Source organism: Siphateles boraxobius, unplaced genomic scaffold (genome assembly GCF_051911475.1).
Source record: "Siphateles boraxobius isolate OS27281-9 unplaced genomic scaffold, OSU_SipBor_1 130, whole genome shotgun sequence".
Classification (NCBI taxonomy): Eukaryota; Metazoa; Chordata; class Actinopteri; order Cypriniformes; family Leuciscidae; genus Siphateles; species Siphateles boraxobius.
Genome location: NW_027508734.1, coordinates 8,552,439 through 8,566,876, shown reverse-complemented (window position 1 = coordinate 8,566,876; position 14,438 = coordinate 8,552,439). Strand labels below are relative to the sequence as shown.

Below are 14,438 nucleotides of genomic sequence, written 5' to 3'. Positions count from 1 at the left end.
GGGTCCAGGGAGTCCAAGAAGCTCTTCAGATGGTGCTGTCCACCCTGCAGAAAACCTCACCTCACCGAAGACTGGCACTGGTGACTTTTAACAATGAGGTAAAGATGCTTATAAGAGGAGACATGTCAAAATGTCACTAAAGTGCAAGTGCTTTTGAGGAAGAACTAGTCATTAGATGTGCCAGGTTTTCCAGATTAATGTCATCAAGAACTTTGAAAGGCTTTTTTAAAACTAGATTTTCACAGATTGTCTATTATTCCAAGCTCTGGTCTGACCTCTATTTTTTCTTTTCACTCGTTTACAAAAACCGCCACACCATTATTTTATTTTTTATCATATCCAATTTTGATAGGAAACAAAGTCTCGGATTTCAAATTCTGTCCATTTTATTATGAAATTAAAAAAATTAATACCATTTTGGCACTCTTTAAAGGGATAGTTCACCCAAAAATAAAAATTTGCCCATTATTTACTCACCCTGAAGCCATCCTAGGTGTATATGACATTCTTCTTTCAGACGAATACAATCGGAGCCAAAAGATTAACACTTGAACTTGATGCACAACTAAATAACAAATGCGGTTGCCCAGCCCTGTTCAAACCGCGAGAGGCGTCAAAGCTTACGCTACTCCTACATCATACATCCTCAAATGCCATTCAGTGAACATACACTCGTTAGTCAGCTAGAAAAATGAACTCCTAGAGAAGAGCGTTTTGCTAAATATATGCACCATATTACACATTCATTATAATTTTTACCAAGTTCTTTAGTATTTAATGTATGTATAAATCTGTCAAGTTTTCAGGACAGCCACCATTTAAATGTTTATATTTCAAAAAACGAATTGGAGAAGAATTGGATTGAATTGAATTGAATCAACTTTATTGGTAGTTAGTATGCAAGATATACAAAGAATTTGTCACTGGTATGAGACGTCCCATACAAAATACAGTGCTTAGCAGACAGCACAACAAAATGATTAAACATAATAATAGTGCACTTAAGAGAAAATCAAGATAACATGAGTGTCAGATGATATTCAAAATCTCTATAGCTACCGAAAAAAAGCTAATCTGAAATCTATCAGTTCTCGTTTTAACCTTGGTTTAAAGGGTACTTGGCATCAAAAAGTTTGAAAACACCTTGTATACTATATTTAGGATGGGTTAGTGACTAAACAACACACAAAAAAACTATGTTTGTTTATTCTACATGTCCGTCACATGGTATATTCCTGTCTAAGTGGGCTATTCTTTGTCAGAATAAGCAGCTGTGTGGTCCAGAGTTTATGCCAGTAGACAAAATTTTGGCAACACATGCTGACCAGGCTTAATGTAACACCCTGTGACTCTACTTCTGAAGCCAAAACTCAACACGCCAATAAAAGCAACTGAGATGTCAAGATCTGATGACTGACCTCTTCTTGTTTTAGTTTTGACGAGCTTGTGGCTTCTTATTGTGGGCACAAAACTCCCCCATTAAGAAGCAAGAGAAACCTCTAATATTAAAACTGAAAAGACAAATTTAGAAAATTAGATTTAAAGCATAGTACCGGAACAGCTCTCATTGTGCTTGATTTACTATCATATGAACAGATTTCAGGACAGTTGTGCGTGTGGCTTTCAGGTAACGGTGTATGGTGACGGGACAGGGGTTCCTCTCACCCTGAGAGACTGGGCGCTGGTGGACTATGACTATCTGAAGAAGGAGGGAGAGAACTATAGCACGCCTCACTGCATTGCAGAGACTATCCAGCCTCTCACCCAGAAAATCAAAGAGTGAGTGGAACATTCTGCGGCTGTTATTGTTTGTATGTCTGGCAAAGGTCATGGCATTTTGTCTGTATTCTCATCAGAAAGAGCCTTTGTGTATCTGTATGTGTTTGGGCGATTGTTTTATATGTTTGTCACAGAGTTTCCTTCAGTATTTCTGCTGGTCTATCTGATTTTGTGTTTTGTGCTTGTCAGATCATTCTGATTTTACGCTGTCGGAATTGTACAAAGTTCCACAGTTTTATGAAGTAACTATAACATTTTGTAAAATGTTAATAAAAAATAAAAAGTGAAAGTAAAAAAACACCGAACGCAAAGCAGTTGCCTCTGTGGAGTTTTATCCTATCAAAATGAAGTATTCAGTTCCTCAGGGACTTGAAAAATGGGCATCAATCACAATCCCCTGGTTTCACAGACAAGGCTTTAAGTCTAGTCCCAGACTAAAATGTTGAGTTGTTTGAGCTGTTTTAACTGAAACCAACTTGCACTGACACATCCTAAAATATGTCAGTGCCATTGTTTTGTCTCAAGATTCACACCGGTAATGTTTTCTTTTCCAAGGCATGTTTATAAAATCTACTTAAATGTCCTAATTGAACTAAGGCCTAATCCTGGCTTAAGCTAAACCCTGTCTGTGAAACCAGGCCTATAATTACTATATATATAGGCAGGGCTTGACATCAACCCCCGCCAACCCTCCAATGCGGGTGGATTTCATTAGTGGTGTGTAAGGCAGTCACTCCTATTAGCCACCTTTTATATATAATATATACATTTTTGGCAAAAGTGTTGTCAAAAATAAAGATTTTTCAATACATATCGCTACTGAAATATCTAAAAACACTTCCAATACTTATTTTCCGCAGAATAAATACACAATACCAGCTGTGCTCATCTCCTCGCTGCTTATTGCCCTTAAAACACAAAATAATGTCAAAATGCCTGTCAGTTATGTCTTAATTGAACGTACAGTAAACAGTTGAGAAAGAAAACGCATATATAAAATCAGCCTAATATACCTGCTGCCAAATTATGAGATAACATTAAAAATATCTATAGGGCAGTTTTTCCCCATTGCAAAAATTGTGGCCAGTGAAAATGCCGAGTGGCTTGTAACTTTGGAAAACCACTAGCCACAGTGGCTGGTGAGCAAAAAAGTTAATGTCAAGCCCTGTATATATAGCCCATTTACGTCACCCTTTTTGCGTGCCAGAAGGTCTGGACTCCATAGTAGCTTCACTGGTCAAGGACCGCCCAGAGGCTGCCCGACTGACTGTTAGGCAACCAATCACAGTTTTGTTTTGTTTTGGTCTGCGTCATGTTTAGGGGGGTGAAAATGTAACGTTGATGTCCCTATAATAACAGACCGGCGTTCATCTAATAAATAATTAATTTAAGAATGTTATGCAAGTTTACTGCAACCATGTTGCCGCAAACTTCACATACTTTTGAAAATCCAGCGTTTAGTTGTACCCTGATAAGCACTCATTGTCTCAGTTGTAAACAAGTCGGCTTTCCTCTTTTTTGAGGGGTTTGGCTTCACAGCGATTTTTGTTCCAGATCGTAAAAGAACGCAGCTCCCGAAAATCCTGTAGAATTCAACCAATCAGATGACGACTTCGAAAATGTGTTTCTCTGAAGTGTTTCTCATTTTGTGTCCTTTATGCCAGAGATGGTCTGTTTATTGGGAGATATAAGGGTCCGTGACTCTAACATTTGAGAAACCGAATTTTGTTTTTATATTTTGAATTTTGAATTTTGTTGTGCGATAGCTGTTTGTGGATACCATAGAAATTAATGAGAAGTGCTGTAAACTGAATCATACCTGTTTTGCAATTGTCCATGATTTCTCTTATAAAACGGCATTTTTTTGGATACAAAGTCTAAAAATAGACCAATCTAAAATTAATTTTTAAGAGCAAACATGTTGAAGATTAGTTAATGGGGTGGCAAATTTTTTTTTAATGATTAGCCATTTTCAAATCAAACCTAAATAGCAATATTTAAAACAAAAAAGTAATAAAATGACTAAATGTATTTAAAAAATGTTTAAAAAAAATGATAAGCCGTTTTCTTCCAAAAGCGGTTTATTCAGCGTAGTGAACCCACTTCTCCATTGACATCCATTAAAAAACGGCCTCTTGTCTCCTTCCCTATACCACATTCAAACTGTAAAATCAGTACTCGTAAAAGACATCATAGACATTCATTCTTTTAGCTTTTTCACTTTTGTTAAAAAACTGAAAACAGACAGTGGCTAATATAGTTTTCAACAGATTTATGAGTAAGACCAGGAAATTACCACTCCACTTCACATTCTCCAGTGAGATTTGAGATGTGTGCCACATCATGATTGGTCGGTGTATTATACATGACAAACGGGCATTGGTAAATTATGTAGTATAGTTTTAAATATGTAATATGTGGATTTTTAATTAAATCGAGAGAGTCATATATGGTTTGCACCGGTTCTTGGTCGCTTTTATAAACAGACTGTGTGGTTAGTTATGAATATGAAATAACTACAACAAAAGGAAAAAAGTATCTAATTGTTGTCAGTGTTTGATTAATTTTGCTTTCTTCTTCTTCTTCTTCTCCTCCCCAGACTCAGAGAACATGGAGCCACAGCACTGGGACCTGCTGCCCTCATCTCTGTTGCAATGGCATCCCAGTTCACAGGATCAAAGGTCTGTATTCATAATTACATGCTATGACAACCTGCTTTGTCATGATAAATATGTAATGATAAAACGGTTTCACTTTATTTTGATGGTCCCTTTAACACATTCTGTTTTCTATAAGTAACATTGCACCTTCATGTCTACTCAGTCTCATTAGAGTATTAGTAGAGTATTAGTAGACTGGTAGGGTTAAGCCTGAAACACACCAAGCAGTTTTTGTGCGTCGGCCGAGTAAGTTTTCTCAGTGTGTTCTGCACCGTCGGCTGAAATTGGTCCTCGTCGGCTTTGTTTCGGCCGATTCGACATGTTGAATCGGCGTCGGGCCGTCTGTGAAAGAGGGAACTCTGATTGGCTGTTCAGCTTAGTGAACGAGTCAGTGTACGAGAATAATAGCAAAACGGCGAGCAAAGAAGTCAAAACACTACAGATAGAAGGCTGTTCTTATGTTACATCATCTTACCTAAGTGTTTCCTTGGCAAATATTTCAATATTAACATGAGCGGAGTGGAATAAAGGAAGTGTTTAGCAGTATTGATATTCAAAACGGTAAGCACACACTGCTTTGTTTACGGTATGTGTATCTGCACCCTGCAGCGTCGGCTTCCCTTTTTGAATGACGAATATAGACGCATATCTGCAGAAATAGACAGTTGTCTCATTTACACGCAGGCGCAGAACACACATGCTAGCTGACAGTCGGCAGTAGTTCTCTCGGTGTGTTCAAGTGCAGCTTTTTACCCCGACGCGAGGCGACCACACAGTCGGCTTTCATCAGCGATAGTTGGGGTTAGAATAAGTTGACATGTAGTTGCAAAGTTACTTATAGTCAGTAGACTGTCTGTTGGAGGACCATCACAATAAAGAGTTTGCAGATATGAAGCAGATAGTCCACTAATACTCTAATGAGAGTTAGTTGACGTGTAGTTGCAAAGTTACTTATAGTCAACAGAATGTTCAAAAGGGACCATCAACATAAAGTGTTACCGATAAAACTACTATTCGCTGAGTTTGGGCTGAAAGATCATCACGACCCTCATTGCTTGCATTTTAATTTTTATTGAACCGGATGGAATTTTATAATGTGCTATTTCTTTTTCAGGTTATAATTTGCACAGACGGGCAGGCCAACATAGGACTAGGCCACTTAGAACATGAGTCTTCCCATTGCTCCGACCCCTCACCTTATTTCTACAAACAGTTAGCCCAATATGCTGCTGAAAAGGGGTGAGCAACTCCAAAGCACAAATCTCTTTCTGGATATCATGTTAGTTTTAACATATAATGACTGTAGACTTTGAAAATACACAATGAAATGGATGAATTTATAATTTATGATGGTATTTATAGTGTGATAGTGTCCGTGATGACCTTTGAAGGAGAGGACTGTCGTTTGGCAGAGGTTGGGAGGCTGGCTGACCACACAGGAGGCAGAGTGAGTTACTGATACTGCTTATCTGCAGTCCGTCTTCATTCTGTTGAGCAGTCAGGGTCAGATATGTTGCAGATATCAGATTAGATGGTAAAGAAGACTGATTTGGAGCAACTTAGAGCCCCTGATTACAACTGGTATCTTGAGCGGATCACAAGTGGACGATGCTAAATACAGGTGTAAACGGGGTCTAAATAGTTTTGAGTTTTTCCACTTTCGACCACTTCCAGAGGTATTCGAAAACACATTCAGCCGGATTGCTTTCGTAGTGTAAACGCTCATGTGGTCGAGTGTAATCGAACAGCCACAAAAGACGTCTTCTCTCCACTACTGACCTAATGCGTAACATTATCGGAAGTGCTGGCCAGACGGGATTTAAACTTTGTTGGCTGGAGGAGACCCAAGTTTGATTTGAGGAAGAAAAAAGTACCAAGCACAATGTTATCACATCATTCTTGATTTCTAACACTCACATCGTTCAGCGTGATCTTGCGGCTGTCAGAGAAGAAACAAAAAGCTGATGTTATCTGTGATGTCTTTCCGTCGTCTCCAGTCACGTAAATGTTTAATATGTAAATTGCCTGAACTTATTTTGTCCATTAGATTGAAAGATCTGAAAAAGCCCAAGTATTTACCTGCCCATAGACCCTCCTCTTGAAGAAATCAGGACAGAAGTGGTTGCAAGTGGACAAAAGAGACAATTAAAACACCAGGTGTAAACGGGAATGTGTCTCCCTCGTCTACTTGTGATTCGATCAACCAAAACACATCTTAACACCAGGTGTAAACAGGGCCTTATAGGTACACAGGGATTCCAGCAACAATTCATTTCCCCTAAGAGGGTCGTCTTTCACTAATTTGGTTACATTTCACATACTTGTTGCTCATTGTAAACTATGCGAGAAATACTCATATCGTCTGTTTGACCCCTTCACTCTAAATTTTCTGCTAACAGCACTAAACATGTTACTACATGATCCTTGTCTATCAAACCCGTCTGTAAAGGCTTGACCTGTTTTTAAAGTGTTTAAGCAACATGTAGCTTAAAGCCTTTTCAGAGAAACTGATACTTATCACCAGACGCCCACACGCGCAAGGGAGAATGATTTTGGGCTCAGTATTTCCCCTTCAGCTCTATTTAAATGTGAAAATTAATTTTGTGCTTTTGTGCTAATAGGAAACTGGTGCATAATTTTGCAGAATTGCAGTTACCTTAGTGACATCCAACTCTATACTGTGCACTACTTAAAGGTCACAACCATTTAATATTAGTTTGTGCTTAGTTTGAATAATATACATATGTATGTTAAAAAGTTAGGGTTTCAGCAAGGATGCATTAAATTGATAAAAAGTGACAGTGAAGAACTTTCTATCCATAAATGAATCCTGAATAAAATACATTAGTTTCTTAAAATTGCTTTAAATTAAGCAGCACGACTATTTTCAACAAATTACATATTATGATAATCAGAAATGATTCTTGGGCACATCAAATCATCTTATTAGAATAATTTCTGAAGGATCATGTGACATTGAAGACTGGCGTAATGATGCTGAAAATTCACATTTGATATCACAGGAATAAATAAAATTTTACAACATATTCATATAGAAAACCGTTATTTTAAATTGCAATAAAATTTCACAATATGACTGATTTTACTGTGTTTTTGATCAAATAAATGGCAGCATTGGTGAGCAGAAGTGACTTCTTTTAATAAAAATAAATAAATAAATTTAAACCACACCTCAAAGTTTTTTTTTATCTCTTTGAAAGAATAACTGCAATATTACATACCAAGCAATTAAAGATTAGTCAGGAAAACTAAATTGTTTTTTTCTACCCACTTCCCAGATAAATATTGTAAATATTGGTACAGTCGGCACAGAGATTCAGAGCGCTATAGCTGACAATGTCCTAGCAACTAACGTCATGGCAACACTGCTGGCACAGGAGGGCATGTAAGTATCCGGTAGTAACCTTCACACACTTACAAACACATGCAAACACACACACACACATACATTGTACCTCTGGCTGTATTTTTCTCCTTTGATTGATGCAGGTACTTCCCCTATGAGGAGGATAATCATCGGTTGGTTAGAGAGATTGGCAACGTGACAGATGGTGTTGAGATCACCTTCCAGTTTGCAGTCAGACCGGAAAAAGTTGAAAGTAAGAACAAAATATGCAGTGCAATCAAAAGAAAGCATTTGAGAAAAGCTTCTTTTTTTTTTTTTTACTTTGTACTCACACACATTTCACTCCAAATCTGTTTACTGGTATTTTTTCAACGTAACACAAAAGTAGATTTAAGAATAAATAAAGTGTGAACTATCTCTGTCTTTTAGGTTTCCAGAAACGGGACCGGGTCCCTTTTCAGCTGCAGCTGAGTTTCAGGACTCGGGAATTGCAGAAAGTGATTAGAGTCATCACTCAACAGAAACGGGTCACCACCAGCAGGTAAAGCACTCAAAATACTGCACAATAACAGCAAACACACTCCAGATCCACAGCTCATGACACAATCACTTTATAGTCTTGACATAAACTACATGGTGATTTATAATCAGTTGTTTCACATGCAAAAAATTAATTGTGAATTTTCATTGTATCATTGTGGACATAGAAAGACAGTTGAAAGAAGTCTTTTCTGCTCACCAAGGTTGCGTTTATTGGTTGAAAAACACAATAAAAACAGTTATATTGTTACAATTTAAAATAACTGTTCTGTTATAATAATATTTTAAAAATACGTTTTTTTAAATATAATGTTGAAAACAGTTTTTGCTGCTTAATATTTTTGTGGAAACGATGGTACGCTACCATTCAAAGGTGTGGGGTAAGTAAGATTTTAAATTCAGTAAAGACTCATTAAATTGTTTAAAAGTGACAGTAAAGACATTTATAATATTACAAAAGATTTCTATCTCAAAATTATATTCATCAAAGAATCCTGAAAACCAAAAAAAATGAATCCGCAAAAACTTGTCAACGTTTATAATAATAAGAAACATTATTAATAATTTAGAAACCAATAATAATTGATAATAACTGAGCAGCAAATCAGCATATTAGAATGATTTCTGAAGGATCATGTGACACTAAAGACTGGAGGAATGATGCTGAAAATTCAATTTTAGATTATATTAAACTAGAAATCTATATTAAAAAAAAGTTTTTTAAGTCGTAATAATATTTCACAATATTATTACTGTATTTTTATCAGATAAATGCAGCCTTGGTGAGCGGTAGAGACTGCTTTTATAAACAGTAAAATCTTATTATTAACAAAAATAAGTCACATTATTCCAAACTTTTGAGTAAATTGTAGTGTGTATATATATATCTCAACCTCACTTTCTGTCTTTTTTTTTTCTGTGTGTGTAGTTGGGTGTGGTCGGGAAGTTTAAATATGTCAGTGTTGGGCGTTCACTGCGCCCAGCTGTGTGCCAGGCTGACTATGGAGGGCCGAGTACAGGAAGCACAGAGACAACTCAGAGCTCAGCAGGACCTTCTCGAAGACATCAGGTACAGTAAACCTCTCCAGATCGCTCTCTGGTGCATCATATGTGGGGGAAATGACATGTGTATCTTTCTCTTTTTTATCTCACAGTCAACAGAAGCCAAGCCCTAAAGAAGAGAGCATCTATGGGAACTGGATCAGTACCATGAGTATGATCTGTGAAGACCTCACCACTGTCAAACAGGTCTGAATACATCCTCAATCAGTAGTAGAAATGAGTTAATACATTTATTATTTTGGGTGTCCCTCGGTTTTGGGGTCACGGTTCGATACGAGTTTGGTACAACAGGAAAAGGCAACAAGTCCTGAGGTAGTTGCTACAGTACAGCCTCCTGTAGTCTATAAGCACTCAGCAGTGAACAGAAAGCACTCTTGCATAGCTCATATTGTTTTTGGTCACAATCAGCTACAAAACTGAAAAGCATCACTTGTGTTATAAAGGTACAGGAAAAATAAGACTTGTGCAGAGATTAGTTTTTGCACTCCTGTAGTCTTTTTCTACCTAGCTCCAGTGATTGGCACATCTGGATGATCTCATTTGAGTAACGTGTTGTGCGTAGCCTACGCTGTCATTTTCATGCATATTTCATGTCTCATTATAATGATTTTGTCTTATTATAACTAGGGATGGCCCGATACCATTTTTTTTCAAACCGATACGAGTACGAGTATTTACATTTGTGTACTTGCCGATATCGAGTACCGATACCGATATTTCTACCGCAAAAGTAACTATAGGCTCCCAGAAAAGAAGACAGAAGACTATTTTAGAACACAGGTTAGAAGACTGTTTTTATTTTCTTCTCTGCTTGTTTTAACAAGTCTAAAAATAAATAATAATGAGTAAAATAATAAATGTATTAACACACAAACCACTGTTAATTTAACATAAAAGCAAGCAGTTACTGCGTGCATGGTCTGACATGACTGAATGCGCCCAAAGTGCGCTCCCTTAATAGTCTAATTCCTAAAAAGCTGACAGTTCATCGCGATCTCACACATCTGTTATTATCAATGAAGCTGACTGCACAATGAATCTTTCATAATATCCACACTTTGTTTGTTATAATTAGAGGATTTGCCAGCATACAGAATTCAGCACTGAACAAAAAAGTTTTGAGCAGTGAGGGGAGTCTATCTTAAATGCTTCTGATTAGCCATTGCGTTCAAGAAATCAACACACATGTCTGTTATTGGCTACATCGCTCAACGCTGCAAACATGTTATGAATAGAAACTCTGGCCTGTAAATCGTTTCTATTTTGTTTTAGTTGTTCTTCTTGCTTTTCTGCAACAGATGAATGAAAATCTATTAGTTTTAATATGTTGTATTCATAGATATTTCTAGTTTGCGGGAGTCACGCTAATCGTTTTATTCTCCCGGAACCCGCACACACAGAGTGAATGCATTACCGCCCGCGCTCGCGCTCGGCCATCAGATCTAGTGCCGCGCCGCACTCTTTTGCGTTGGGAGTGCACGTCCCTATGCCTCAGTTCACCTCGACAAAGCACTCGCGGCGGCCAGTTTCGTTTCGCAAAATGTACGTGGTATCGGCGAATTTTTATGAGTACGAGTACGAGTATATGAGGACAGTATCGACCCGATCCCCGATGCCAGTATCGGTATCGGGCCATCCCTAATTATAACAGTGGAAACAACTTAAAATACTCCATTATTAATGGTCACACAGATAAGAGTAAGATGGCTGTTTTTATTTGTGTACACTCACAATAAAAGCAAAACATTGTGCTTTTGTAAAATAACTCCGCGTATAGGCTACTAGCAAGCTCTTGCGTGCCATCTGAACTCTTGTTTTTCGGTTGGTGCGTAGATCGTCACTTCTGCTCTTTTTCCTGTTATGGCGGTTAGCAAACAGCGTTGCCTCGCCACACATGTATTCATGGTCCGTGTACGTTTTGGTCATTTCATTTCCTGTTTGGAATGGAATAAGGAGAAATGAAAAGACAGCTCGTTTATTAATTTTTCGTTTAGTTTAAAAAATGGAAAATTAGATTTTTGCTCGATTTCCGATTGATTTGTGATTTACAAATCGGTTTATGGGTTTGATATTTTATTCGCACATGTGGGTGGCGCTGAAACGCCCCTTTAATCTGATTGGTCAAATATATATTATATTTAATATTATCACATAATATAAATATTATGCGTAGTTAACAGTGAGTGGTGGTTTCAGACATTATTTTATTAAAGTGCTGCACTCGTACTGACTCTTATTCTACCTGACAGAATTAAAAGGCCTGAAGGCGGAGCAGTTTGACCAATCAAATTAAAGGGGTGTTTCTGCGCCGCCCACATGTGCGAATGAAATATCGAACCCATAAACCGATTTGTAAATCACAAACGAAAAATGAGAAATTTATACAAAACAAAAAAACGAATAAACAAGCTGTCTGTTCATTTCTCGTTATTCCATTCCAAACAGGAAATGAAATGATCAAAACGTACACAGACCATTCATCCTCTGACTATATGCATGTGACGGTTCGGAATGAATACATGTACTGTTATTATCTAGCATTGTCATTGTTTACTTAAAGGCAGCATACCACAGTCAGGGCACATACTTATGTAGACACCCTCTCACATGCTTCTAGATATGTGTCAGTGATTGTACTTCACGTTATGTTTTGAAATTAGCTCAGTCACAAAAGGATCCTAACAACTACAGCATTAAAAATGAATCATTGTGACTAAATGATATAAAGTCCTTGTGTTAAAACATGACACTTTTACTCTGAACAGAACGAAACAGAAACTGACGCTCAACCAGCACCTCGAACATCTTCCACTGCAGTGAGTAAAAGATCTCTCACGCTTTATATATAATTCAAAATATGATTTAAAGCTGGATGCAAGTGGAAAATGTTATGCATAAAATGAACAAGAAATCATGCTGTGATGACATGGATCATCACTCACATGGTTAAATGTGTACAGTGATGTGAATAAGTTAGGACACCCATGCTAAAGTTGCCTAAAAAGAGGAATAAAAAATCATGTTTTGGAAATTGATCTTAATGCCTTAATTGGAAAAATGAGGAAAAATCCAACTTTTAAGTACACCAATTTCCTTTGTGTATGAATAATGTATCATAAATAAATAAATGTTCTTCCTTAAAATACAGGGTGCATAAGTCAGGACACCCCTATGTTAAATTCCCATAGAGGTAGGCAGATTTTTATTTTTAAAGGCCAGTTATTTCATGGATAATATCATGGATCCAGGATAATATGCATCCTGATAAAGTTCCCTTGGCCTTTGGAATTAAAATAGACCCACATCATCACACACCCTTCACCATACCTAGAGATTGGCATGGGGTACTTTCCATAAGATCATCTTTCAATGCAAATCAAACCAGCTATTAGGCTAACTGAAATAAAACCATGCCAATCTCTAGGTATGGTGAAGTGTGTGTGATGATGTGGGATATTTTAATTCCAAAGGCCAAGGGAACTTTATCAGGATGCATAGTATCCTGGATCCATGAAATAACTGGCCTTTAAAAATAAAAATCTGCCTGACTCTATGGGAATTTAACATAGGGGTGTCCTGACTTATGCACCCTGTATTTTAAGGAAGAACATTTATTTATTTATGATACATTATTCATTCACAAAGAAAATTGGTGTCCTTAAAGGTTGGATTTTTCCTCATTTTTTAAATTAAGGCATTAAGATCAATTTACAAAAGATGATTGTTTATTCCTCTTTTTAGGCAACTTTAGCATGGGTGTCCTAACTTATTCACATCACTGTATATGCATGCACAAACTGTCACTCAGTAGAATTGTTGTATCCTCCAGAGCATCTCAGATGCGGCGGCCAATGTGGTCTACCAAATGAAGAGGGCGAAGAGCGTAAAGGGAAAGGGACAGAGAGTTGCCTTGCTGGAGAACTGAGCTCAGATGTCACCAAGACTCATGATCCAGTGATATAGGCTGCTGTATCAATCACAAACTATGGACAATATTGCTTGGAAAATACGCAATATATAATATATACAAACTATGTGTCGATAAACTAACAAGTCAAACTTCTTTCTATGCCATCGCTGCTGTTTGGCAACACCTGCCAGTATTTATCTTTGGCTGGTCTGTGGATTTCAGACATGTTTGTGTTAGCAACGATAGCGCAAATATGTCAGATTACCAACTAGAATACTAGGGACTGTACAAATATAATGCAATGAAATAAAACATTTTATATAAATCACAGATTGATTCCTCTTATTCTTTCTACTTACAGACAATGTTATTTTAGTATCATTGAGATACTATTATAGTTTTTTTATGTTTTGAATCTGTATTTATTTTTAATTTTTGTTAAAGTTTTAGTCATTTTCAATATTTTTTTTTTAAATATGTCTATAATATGTTTTTATTATTTTTTTCAGATATTTTAGGTCATCAAGTTACGGCAAGAGATGTTGCCTTGGCAAATATCTGATTTGAAAGAGAGAGAAAAAAATTATTTGTAAAGTATTTTTTTGTTTATTATTATTATGAACATGACGTGGGAAAAATATTACTTACTAATAGTCAAGTCACCTTTATTTATATAGCGCTTTTAACAATATAGATTGTTTCAAAGCAGCTTTACAGTGATAATAAGAAAATTAAAGTAACAGAGATTGTTTGTCATTGAGAGCATATGATTTAGATTTATGACGTAATTTAGATATATTTTTAAGATGTAAAAATGCGGTTTTACAGATTCTAGACACATGACTTTCAAATGAAAGATTGCTATCAAAGAGCACACCCAGGTTCCTAACCGACGACGAAGACTTTTGACAGAGCAGCCATCAAGTGTTAGACAGTATTCTAGGTTATTACATGAGCAAGTTTTTTCTCCAAAAATTAGAATCTCCATTTTTTCAGAATTAAGTAGTAGGAAATTACTAGTCATCCAGTTTTTTTATAATAGTTTATTATTATGAACATGACATGGGGAAAAAAACATTTATATTTACTAATAGTCAAGTCACCTTCATTTATATAGCGC

At 36.7% G+C, this 14,438-nt stretch overlaps 1 protein-coding gene across 2 annotated transcripts in view; it reads left to right on the top strand.

Annotated features, from left to right (window-relative positions):
* The window catches only part of tkfc (triokinase/FMN cyclase), a 28,940-nt gene extending 15,292 nt beyond the window's left edge, over nucleotides 1-13,648 (top strand). For both annotated transcript variants that reach the window (XM_077227730.1, XM_077227731.1), the window contains 12 exons: nucleotides 9-98; nucleotides 1,628-1,779; nucleotides 4,379-4,460; nucleotides 5,554-5,678; nucleotides 5,802-5,886; nucleotides 7,739-7,845; nucleotides 7,950-8,059; nucleotides 8,236-8,347; nucleotides 9,275-9,415; nucleotides 9,501-9,594; nucleotides 12,174-12,224; nucleotides 13,238-13,648. In XM_077227730.1, the coding sequence (XP_077083845.1) occupies nucleotides 9-98; nucleotides 1,628-1,779; nucleotides 4,379-4,460; nucleotides 5,554-5,678; nucleotides 5,802-5,886; nucleotides 7,739-7,845; nucleotides 7,950-8,059; nucleotides 8,236-8,347; nucleotides 9,275-9,415; nucleotides 9,501-9,594; nucleotides 12,174-12,224; nucleotides 13,238-13,333 (1,245 nt within the window). In that variant the 3' untranslated portion in view covers nucleotides 13,334-13,648. The remainder of the gene's footprint in view (nucleotides 1-8; nucleotides 99-1,627; nucleotides 1,780-4,378; nucleotides 4,461-5,553; nucleotides 5,679-5,801; nucleotides 5,887-7,738; nucleotides 7,846-7,949; nucleotides 8,060-8,235; nucleotides 8,348-9,274; nucleotides 9,416-9,500; nucleotides 9,595-12,173; nucleotides 12,225-13,237) is intronic.
* Nucleotides 13,649-14,438: the final 790 nt, after the last annotated feature.